Below are 11,338 nucleotides of genomic sequence, written 5' to 3'. Positions count from 1 at the left end.
TCCTTCCTTCCTTCCTTCCTTCCTTCCTTCCTTCCTTCCTTCCTTCCTTCCTCCTTCCTTCCTTCCTTCCTTCCTTCCTTCCTTCCTTCCTTCCATTCATTTCTCTCACTGGCAGGCACTCTGAGCCTGTGCTCTGGCCGCCGGCCGGGGTTACACGGGAACGGGATGGGGGGCGTGTCCTATGTATTCCAGACAGTATTATTACGGTATTTTTATTTGGGGACTTTATATCATAGTTTCTTCCATGGGTCGTTCATTGAACGGCCTGATAATACTCCTAGATTCGCAGAGTCATTAGGAACATTGAATAAAGGGGTGCGCGGTGTGCGGGGCCCGGGGAAGCCTGGACCGACCTGCGTTCCACTGTTGTTGTTACTCATCACAGCGGGAGTTGGTGGTGCCCAACGGCCTGCTTCTGCGACGGCCTCATCCGTGCCTGGGGCGCTCGTGGATGGCAGGGGCGCCTGCTGCAGGCCAGTCACAGGAGACCCCGGCTGCTGGGGGTTCTGCTTCTCAGCTGTGTGAGCTGGGTGGGCTTGCTCACAGCCCTGCTGCCCCGGTTCCTCATCAGGACGAGGGATTAGTCACAGTAGAAGTCGTCCATCCACTGTGATCTACTGCAGAGGGCTGGTATGAGGATGTCCTAGGCGAGTGTTTGTAAGGTGCTTCAAAGAGTGTCTAGCGCCTAGCAAGTGGTGATATTATGAGAGAAAAGGATGAATACATGGCTGGGCTCTGATACTTATGGGAGGGGGAAGGGCCATGCTGTGTGGCGGAAATGTCTGGAAGCTGGAGGTGACGCTGAAGACAACAAGACCCCGGCACTTCCTCCTGGAAGGAAAAAATGGCCCCAGGTGGGAAATATTTAGAAAGGCCTGCTGAGACAGAAGTGTCACTCCTGTTGCGGAATTTTCCAGGCTCTTGCCAGAAGATATTTACAAGTGAGAGGGGTGTTTATTAGCCTTGGGCGGCTGGCATATAAGCCTGTGTAGAAACTAGAGATGGGGTTCTCAGATGAGCTCTTAAGGTCCTGTTTGATGTACTACCGAGATTAATTTCATAAAATGGACTTTGGTAAAAGCTAAAACATGACTTAAGAGATGGATGCATAAAAAGCAATCAGAAAAGGAATAAAAATGTAGCTCTCTGGTTTTCCTTATAGGAGTTTTGTTTTGTTTTGATTTGTTTGCTTCTAATATTTGGAGACTTCCAGGAATATACAATGTGTCACTTAAAACCCAACAGTATTTCCACTGAAACCACTATTCCTTCAGCTGAGCTCTTGGAGAAATGAGGGTTTTGCAATAGGAAGCTTTCGTGTAATATTCTACCTTCCACAGTCCCACTCTCGAATCTGTCTTCAGCCCCTGCTACATGGTTTGCTTAGCTCATAGCTTGGTCCTGAATTAGCATTAGGCTCAAGTCTACCCCTTGAGTCTGGAAGGACACAACCACTCCTGGCCCAGGTCTTAGCACGAACCCTCACCCAGCTCAAAAGGTGGGAGATGGGCACTCCACACAAGCATTCAGAAAGCCCCGTCTCCTACTTTGCTAGCACATGACAACACACAGTCTACCTACTGACCCAGCTCCCAGCTCCTGTGGCCCACAGGCTGTGGTCTGAGGCTGCTGGTGGTAGAACCTGTGGATGGGGATGGCTTTGGCAGGCTGGTGTGGGTGGCTTCGGTGGCCGGGGCTCCCGTTACCTGCATCAGGGTGACCGGCTGTGCGGTTGTTCCTGGGACTGGTGGCTTCTGATAGGCTTTTGTCGCCTCACCTGTAAAAGAGATGAAATGATACTGGGGCCTACAAAATCGTTGGTAGGCTCTTGAGTACAGAAACAAAATAAATGTTTATTGAACGCTAGCTTTGAGCAAAGATCTGTGCTAGCTGCTGTAGAGGATAAAATCCATCTGTCTGAGAGGAATGTACAACCTGGATGGAGCAATGAGCCAATAAACAAACCAAACACTAAATAACAATAAAATATTTAAACAATTTTAAAAAATATTTAAATACAGCAACATAGAGAGGGTAGAACTTGATTAACAGTGAAATTAATTTGCCAGACGCCAGAAGCAATGATTCATGAACTTTCTTTTTCTTTCTGTCTTTCATCCTCCTTCCTTCCTCTCTTTCTTTCCTTCTGTGTCAGTTAGCATTGACCTAGGGATGGAAGGAACCCTTGGGGCTTTCTCTATGATTGACTCTTAGAGAATGCATTCTAGATGTTCTAGCTTAGATTGGTTCATGGCTAGTCAACTAACTCCTCTGGGTCCCAGTTTTCTCATCTGTAAAATGGGGTGACAGAAATAATTAGATGGTAAGGATCATCTAGATTCTACTTCTAAGTTGGGCTCTTCATTCATGTGTAATTATTTAGATTGTTTCCACGATTTTAAACAAGTTTCAATTTATTAGTATTCTGCATGCCCTGATAGTTTCTCTGAAGGTTCAGGGCAAGGGGACAAATGGCTACCCAGTGGGCATTGGCTATTGAATTGACAGCCATGGGTCTGTGCCAGAAGGAGACACAAAATGGCCCCCAAACTGAACAGTGCCCCAGTCCTGGGAGGGAAAAACAGCCACCAGTTACATGGGTCTCCTGAGCCCCATGGCAGGTACGCCAGGTACAGAAGCTGCCTCTTCCATTGTCTGGCACCTGCTGGCATTCCTTGGCGTGTGGCCACCCCCCTCCAGGCTTCACGGCCGACATCCTCAGGTGTCTCTCTGCTCCATCTTCATATGACCTTCTCCTCCATGTGTATCAGATCTCCCTCTGTCCCCCCACCCCAGACGATTCAGGATAACCTCCCCATCTAAAGAGCCTTAACTTAATCCCATCCACAAAGCCCCCCTCCCTCTCCCTGTTGGTGTTTTGCCAGATATGGAAGAATCCACAGATTCCAGGGACTAGGACAGGGGTATCTTTGGTCGGGGGACATTTTTTCAGCTTACCCACCGCATCCTAGCTCTAGCTTTTGACTCTGCTTAGGGCTGATGCATCTCTGGTGCACAAAAAAGCAGCCAAGAGGACCGCATGTGAGATGAGAAGGCACTGCACGCTTCTGTGAACCACCCAACTTCCCCTTTGACACCGCACAGCACGTGGGGAAAACGGCGTCGGCCCTGTGGCTGCGGACCAGCCATGCGGACAGACGTGTGGCGGGGCATGTAGACTCACTACCCAGCACTGGCATCTGGGCATTTGTCACCCTGCCGCCGCCACCTTCTGCAGGGATCACAGCAGTGACTCAGGACAGCAGGCCGGCTGACGGTGCCCTGGGCACGGGTGGGAGTTTGGCCCTTCAGTCTGCTCTCACGGGCATTGGGCCATAGGGGCAGGAGACAGATCTCTCATTCACCCTGTTGTTGCTAACAGTGGGTCACCTTTAAACCTGCCCGTAGACCGTGCCAGACAAATTGCTGAAGAGCTGGCAGTGGCCTTGGGGGTTCAGCCAGTCTTCACGCCATCCTTGGGCAAGACCGAACCTGTGTGATTTATGACATTTCCGTGACTTCAAAGGCAGTGAGCGTTCATAACAAGTCCTAGGGAAGTTTCTAATTTCTCCAAAATAGTCTTCTGTCTCACCCTCCGGTAAATGCCATGAAGCATTAGTGCCTTGGCAGGGGGATGCAGGCCCAGGTTGGACCTACTTCATAAAGGGAAAAGCCATTTAACAGAACGACTTGTATATTTTATGAAATAGGATGAAATTATTAATTTGGAAAGCAATATATAAAACCTACAGTACATTTTACTTGCAAATTATTAATTAAACCATAATTAAATTAAAAAATAAAACTTCTAGCAATAATGAACATTTTTGCTACCTTACACTTACTAGATATTGAAATTATGAATTATTTTTTTATCACACCATTGCATAATTCTGAGGTTTCTAAATACCCCAGTCTTCCTTTACTAATACTGATTGCTGGAGAACAGATTAAATATCCTGATGACAGCCATTTGTGTTACTTGCTTAAAACAGATACTTTCAAGCATGTCATCAATTCAACCAATAGGTCCATCTCTGGTTTTCCATGGTCTCCCACGGGCTGTTGTTTCTGCTTGCTCTCCTGCACGGAATAGAACTGTCTTTAAGATGAAGAGAGAAAAAGCTCTACCCCAATTGCTCCTGATTCCTTACTGAACATAATGCTGGATCTGACCCAAAATGAATTCTTTAGTACCTGGTGCCTTTTGAGCAAATTAAAACGAAACCAGTTGGGGCACCTGGGTGGCTTAGTTGTTGGGCGTCTGCCTTCAGCTCAGGTCATGATCCCAGGACCCTGGCAACATGACGTGAGCTGAAGGCAGACACTTAACAGACTGAGCCCCCCAGGCGCCCCGAGGTCATGAACAGTTGTAGACAACTACCTTCTCAGCAGCAGTAGGAGGTCCTCAGAGCTCCCTACACTTGATTCATCATTAGATCATAGTGTTAAAATGCAGGCCCCAGGGCCCTAACCACATAGATTCTGATTCACTGGATCTGGGATGGGCATTGGAAATCTGATTTGAGAACCGCCAGGCAATGTTAGACTGGACTTCTGACTTCAGCTCTCACCAGCTTGGCCACTAAAGTTCTTTGAGCCTGGCTTCCTTTGCTGAAAAATGGGGATGGTTGGACCTACCTGGCAGGGCTGTTGTCATAATTAGAGATCATGTCTGCTTGCCACATGGTAGGTATTCGAGCAATGGCAGGAGCTGACGTTTGTCATCATGTTATGTCACACGTCTCCTTGCCCCAGTGGAAAACAGTGCTTTCAGCAGGTGTCAAATGTGAGGTGCCATGAAAAAGACACTGAAGCCAGTTTAACAGCAATGCCTGGAGGTCGGAGTGATGGGGAGGACTTGGCTTTTCCCGCCACTAACTCACTACAGGCCTCAGGATTACACACGGGGGCAGGAAATCTAATATTCATTGAGCATCGACTATGTGCCAGACAACTGTGACGGCCTCTTTTACATAAGCATTCACATTTGATATTAAACACAAGCCTGGAAGCCAATCCAAGAATTCCCATGTATTCCAAGAGGTCAAGGAATGTACATAAGGTAGCAGAGCCAGGATTTGGACCCACATTTGTTTGATTCCAAATTCTGTATGTTTTTCCTCAAAAGGGGAACAAAGTGGAAGGCAAGTCACAAATAGCCTCAAGATTCCTGAATGTGGTTCCCATCAGAGGGTGGCCCAAGACCACTGTAGAGTTCTGGTGGAAACTGTCTTACTCTCAAGACCGGGGCAGGGGGTGGTCTTGGTGGGGATAGACAGCGAGGGCAGGAGGTTCTTAGGAAATCAAACATATCATCATAAACTTCAGCTTGATTTGCCTTCGGAGGGAGGGGCTGGGCCGATGACCAAAGGGAACCAGGAGGGGGGTTCTCCTGCCACTCTTGCTCAGCAGTCTCTAATAAAGATTTACTTTCCTTTTTCTTTTACTGTAACGCCAGCAACGTGACTTCTTGGGTTTGATGAGCTTCTACAAAACAACACTTACCTGTTTGTATTTAGCTCAGAGTAGCCTGAGACTCTAGCCAAGTAACAGCTGCCTGCATGATGGTTGCTAACTGCCTGGGGAAACAGCATTTAAGTCTTAGGAATGTCCATCCTCCGCAGGAGCTGCACCAGGCAAATCGAGATGCTTTAGATTTTTATTTTTTGAAGGTGCTTTCTACTTTTTTGAGTGAGATATTTTCCTGTGGAAGAAGGTTATTATGCTTTGAGGGGGTCATCCTAACCTGATTTACCTGTTAACTCACAGTCTTGGAGGGATTAAGAAGCATTTTATAGGGGCATGCCAAGACCGGAGGAACCAACTGCTGGCCCTCACATCTTCATCTCATCTGCTTCCCCCACTTTCTGTAGGAATTTTATCATTTGGGTAGCCACAAAGGGGGCCACCTTTTTACAGTTCTCACTGGGATTTTTTAATTTGAACTGGTGAAAACTTACTCTTTAATGAGACTATAATTTTAAGGAGCGGTTCCTCTAGAAGCTGGGCGAGACCCCAAGTATCCCTTTTATGTGTATGTTGGAAAGGGATGTTTATCCTTTCTCTTTGTGTGGGAAATCAAAGTGCCCCCAAAGACAATAATGCATAGCCCAGCTCCCGCTTTAACACAGAAACCTAGGAAAAGGTATTTTCCTTGTCTGCAGTCCACCTGTACTCCGTTTGTGGTTCACAGGAAGCTGGATCCACACAACCTCATAAACAGTGTATCTTTGGCTTGGGGTATTTCCATGAGTTGCTTTCTGTGAACACATACACCACACCATCCCCGTTGCTTCCCTTCATTTCCTACCTGAGCGGAGACAGCGTTTCCCCTCTCAGCGGCCAGGAGACATTTCTAGACAGAATGTCCTGTCATCTTCTTCTTCTTCTTTTTTTTTTTTTTAAAGATTTTATTTATTTGACAGAGAGATAGAGAGAGCACAAGTAGGCAGAGCGGCAGGCAGAGAGAGAGGGAGAAGCAGGCTCCCCACAGAGCAGGGAACTGGACGTGGGGCTCGATCCCAGGACCCTGGGATCATGACCTGAGCCGAAGGCAGACGCTTAACCGACTGAGCCACCCAGACACCCCTGACCTGTCATCTCCTAAAGCAACAATACAGTACAATCTAAGGCAGCCGTCATCCTGAGTGCAAATGACACAAACATAGATGTCATCTTGGAATTGCAAAAACAAAACCCAAAAACTAAAGCATCATCCTTCAGCCTAGCCATCTGATCCCCTTGATTTCTGTGCCCATGTTCTTGGCACCTGTTATAATATTGCCGGAGTCAGTGGAGCTTGAACAGTTAAGATGTTAATTTCTATACTACCTCCTAAAACACGTGTTTATAAACTTGGAAGGTTTAGATGAAATCACACGTGAACACTTGCCTGTTTTGGCAGGGGGGCTTTTCGTTGATGAATATGTAAGAGCCGATGGGTAGGTTACACCCTTTTGGGGTTTACTTTCTGCAAAAAAGAAAAAAAAATGGAAAAAAATGATTTATTTCTAGAGCTAGAAGTTTTAGATGGTTCTGTTCTGGTAAGTTGATTCCTTCCTTCCTATTTATCTCTCTGGAGTTCAATAAATCCGTCAGTCTCCCCCCCCCCCAGGTGAATTGTTGATTACAATAAGAAAGTCAAGAGATGTTTTGTTTTCCTATAGAGCTTGTGTTTTATTGATATTAGAAAGGAAGCAATAAAATGTCCATGACTCAGAGTTCCCATTAGTAACCCTTATTCTGCTCATGAAGATGTGACATATAAGCTAAGGTTTTCATACATGTGGTGTTGAATGTTTAATTAGGTCAGTGGATGGATGTAAAGACACTCCCCACGCTCTCCTTCTGGACGACCCAGAGCTCTGGTCACAGGCTAGCCTTGCAGAATAGCTCTCTTTCCCTTTCACGGACCCAGTGGGATCCATTTGAATTCCATGGCACTAGAGAAACCTAAAAGTAGGTTTCAAAATAAGCATTTGTTGCCCACCTAGGGAAAGAGAGTTTAGAGGCCAGGTGACAAGAAGAAATGTTAATATGTATCAGGGAAACAAGGGAGGCATAAAAAAGAAAAACGATCAGGTGATCGGGGCTGGGTAAGGAGGTACCAAGCCTGATAGGACTGAAAATTGCCTGAGAAGGCTGCAGTCTACAAAGCCTCCCTCCACCAGGAAATGATGCCTGACATTCCACCACAGGAGTTTTGCTCCACAACGAGATGGAAAGTGTCAGTTGGGATACAGAAGCCTCCCCTCACCCCCGAAGGTGGGGGATCCGTCTCACTTGGTAACTGTCGGATCAGCATCTAGAGCAGTGTCTGCAATGTAGGAGATGCTCAATAAGTATTTATTCAGAAAAGGAATACCTTAATGCTTAGATCTCTGTTACAACTCAGAGGGGTCTCACCTGTTATCTAATATTTACATCTGATAAGGAAAGAATTTTAATGTACAATCTAAGGAAGTAGTTTTATAGGATAGGCCTGGGGAGGAGACAGTGAGGAGTGTCGTATGGAGAGCCTGAGGGGTGGGACAGAATCTAGAGCACGATTTTGCCAAAAGCCCTATTGATACAAGGGATTGCAGAGTCAGGAAGCAGACGGAATGACAGGGGCTCAGAAAGGGCCTGGCATTGGGAATAAGAACCTCTAGGTTTCTGTTCCAATTTGCCATTAATTAGCTGCCTCAATCACTGAGACTCTCATTTTTCTCATTCGGGAAATATGGACAACGATATAGGCCAATTTACTACATTAGGTTGTAGGGATCTAATGAAAAAAAAGAGTTAAACTCTTTTGGAACTATATGTTACCAGAGAGATGTGAAGATTCTATGCTGACATTACCTATAAATATCACTCAAAGTGGTGATGAGGCAAAATGTTTGGGCTTATGGAGTTATTTCATCTCATTCAAGTCCCCCCCGCCAGCCCCGGGGGAACAGAGCTTGGCCTTTCCAGGTCCCCCACCCTTGTCTGGGCCTCCTCCAAATAACAGTGATTGAGGTTCTTTCGGACCCAAGGAGGGCCCCACGGCTGCAGGCCTCACTTTATCAACAGAGCGCACTGCAGAGACATCATCTCCCTCTGTTTACTATTCTCGCATCTGAAATCCTCTGGTTCTTTCTGCTTCTATTCAGAAGGAAAAGGTACATGAGCTCAGTTTTCTGAAATGTGGATCAAAGAACAAATGGGCTGTATTAGGAGGTCCCTCTCTGACCTTGCCTATCCCTGGACTGTCAAAAGATTGTGCTGACCAAAAATGCACATCCCAGGTCCTGCTCCCGTCCCCGCCCGCCAAAGTGAATTAACTAAAAGCACAGTGATCTGTGAAAATTAGAAATAAAAACCTAGAGAGAGGTCACGGAGGCACCTGAGCCCTCAGAGGAGGATTCGGGCCCAATCCAGCTAAACTTGAGCCCCCAGATAGTGGGGAACAAGCCTTGGCTACTGGCCAGTCAATGCCCTTATGCTGCAATGAGCTCTCCCTGTTCACCCATTCGGAAGAGGCTCCTAGCCGATGCAGAAGCAGACGTTTGTTATAATTGGCAAGAAGCGTTTTGGTTAAATGTCACTACGTGAAATGAAGGGACACGGAAGTTGAGATTTATAGGGAATAATCTCAGCAGACTGATTTTCATTTACAAAACTCCAAACATCTCTACTCTCTTGGAGTTAATTTTTCTTTTTAAACCTCTGTTGGGATTCTTGAATCGCAGGCTATGCACTTAAGATTGAAACATTCTTACTTAGCCAGGAGCAACTTGGTAAACACCTATGTAGAGATTATATTTCTCTCTATACTTGACACATTTGGATTCTAGATATTAGCATTTTCATATGGCCCCTATTCTGCATTCTCTCAGATGTTTGATGACTTTCCACTATCTGACATAGAAACCCATTTAATTTGAGCCCTGGGTGTGCAGAATTCTGCAGGCAAGAGGAAGCAGGGACTGCTCAAGTTGTGAAGAATCCTAAAAGGTCTCTTTGGAGTTCTGTTAAAACTCTGGTCCATGGAGGATAGTAGGAGTTGGGGCTTGGGACACATAAAGGTACCAGAAAACTACCTAGACTAGAAGATCTACTATGTTACAAAATATTTCTCCCCTCCTTGCTTTAATTGGTCCTTCCATAGGTGGTTCCTCAGGAGAGTGACACGGCTCCTAATCTTGTTGGGGTGCCGGGAAGCTTTGTTAGAATCTATTTAAAATCATGTGAAGCCTTTTTGAAGAAAATGGGAGATTCAAGGCCCAGAGTAAGGCGAGTATAAGATGGTGATAGGACACTGTGTTGTGCTCAAACACCAATCAGGACATGTCAAAAAAAAAAAGCCTGAAGGGCTCCCGCTGGCCAAACTTGGAAAATCTGAGTGCCAAAAAGAATAATGATAATAATGGATTATAACATATTTTCGAAAACAATCCATGAGTCCATAGTGGTACTTGAAAAAATAGGCGTAGAGAGGGGGAAATACCCCTCTTCTTTATATAAGAATACTTGCTAATAAATGTGGAAGGAATGACAGGATTAGAACAATCATAATTTTTTAATTTCTAGTGCAATTCTTGCTACTGCAAGGATCACCGACAGATGTTAAAACCGGGGAATAAGTTATTCATGCTGTTTGGAAGTATCACCCTACAGATTACTTATTAATTACAAGGTATCTTTACCATGGAGAGAGATTGTAATGTATCCAACCAGTCAACTGCAGCATCACCAACGACTGGACAAACTGGCATTATTGTGCCTCCTGAGAGGGCCACTGTAATACAGCAGAATGGCTAGGCTAGGACACTACCTAGGTGGGACCCTGGCAAAGTAGTTAACGTGAATCCAATCATGAGGAAATAGCTGGACATGTTTGTGGTCCCGATCGTGAGACACAGCACTAGACAACTGGCTGGGACTTCAAAAATGTCGTTGCCATTCATGACCAAAAAAGGTGGTGTGGTGGTAGCTCACTCTAGATTAAAAGAGAGTAAACAGACGTGCCAACCAAATGCAATGGATGGTTTTTATTAGACTGTGGATCAGAAAGAAAGAGAGAGAGAGAGAGAGGGAGAGGAAGGGAAGGAGGGAGGGAGGAAGGGGAGGGAAGGAGAGAGGAGGAGGACTAAGAAGAGGAAGAACTTGCTATGAAGACTATTTTAGGATAACCGGATATAATTGAATAAGAACTATTTGTTAGATAACATTATTGTATCAGTGTTAATTTTTTAGGGGTGGTATTGGTAATGTGGTTATTTAGGAAAATATTCTTGTTTTTACCAGGTGTGTGCTGAAGTATTGAGAGATGAAGTGTCATGATGCCTTGCGGCTTATTTTCACAGGGATTAGAACAAAATAAAATAAATGATAGGTAGATAGATAAAGCAAATGTTGCTAGGTGAAGGGAATGTGGGTATTCATTGTAGTGTTCTTTTAATTTTTCTTTCAATTAAAATTCAAAATAAAAGGTTAGGTTGGGGGAATGTCACAAAAATAGGCAAGGGCAGGTCATGATAATAGATACTTGGTTACCTTTTCACTGTGAAATCACACTAGTCATTAGCTCACTGACATCACCTCATTGGAAGAGAGAAGTAAAGAGTGAAAATGATTGTCTGCAAAAATCCTAAGGAGCTAGAGAGCAAGAACTGACTAGTTAAACAATTAATTAAACAAAAAGAAATCTCAAAATAGTAGCTTGGTTCTCTAAGAGCCTATATCCCTAGCCATTTGCCAGAAATATCAAGAAATGAGGATCCAGATATGAGACCTATTTGGCCTCACTAAAGGAATAGTTAAAAAGAACCCAAGTTATTAAATGTAATTCACTTCATTAAAAGTTTGA

At 45.1% G+C, this 11,338-nt stretch overlaps 1 protein-coding gene across 1 annotated transcript in view; it reads right to left on the bottom strand.

Annotated features, from left to right (window-relative positions):
- Nucleotides 1-11,338, bottom strand: part of VIT (vitrin) — a 75,761-nt gene that overhangs the window by 38,950 nt on the left and 25,473 nt on the right. Inside the window, exons 5-6 of the mRNA XM_021697711.1 lie at nt 6,896-6,973; nt 1,586-1,777 (exon numbers count right to left, since the gene is read on the bottom strand). Of these exons, the coding sequence (XP_021553386.1) occupies nt 1,586-1,777; nt 6,896-6,973 (270 nt within the window). The remainder of the gene's footprint in view (nt 1-1,585; nt 1,778-6,895; nt 6,974-11,338) is intronic.

Source organism: Neomonachus schauinslandi, chromosome 10 (assembly GCF_002201575.2).
Source record: "Neomonachus schauinslandi chromosome 10, ASM220157v2, whole genome shotgun sequence".
Lineage (NCBI taxonomy): Eukaryota > Metazoa > Chordata > Mammalia > Carnivora > Phocidae > Neomonachus > Neomonachus schauinslandi.
This window is presented reverse-complemented; position numbering and strand designations above follow the sequence as displayed.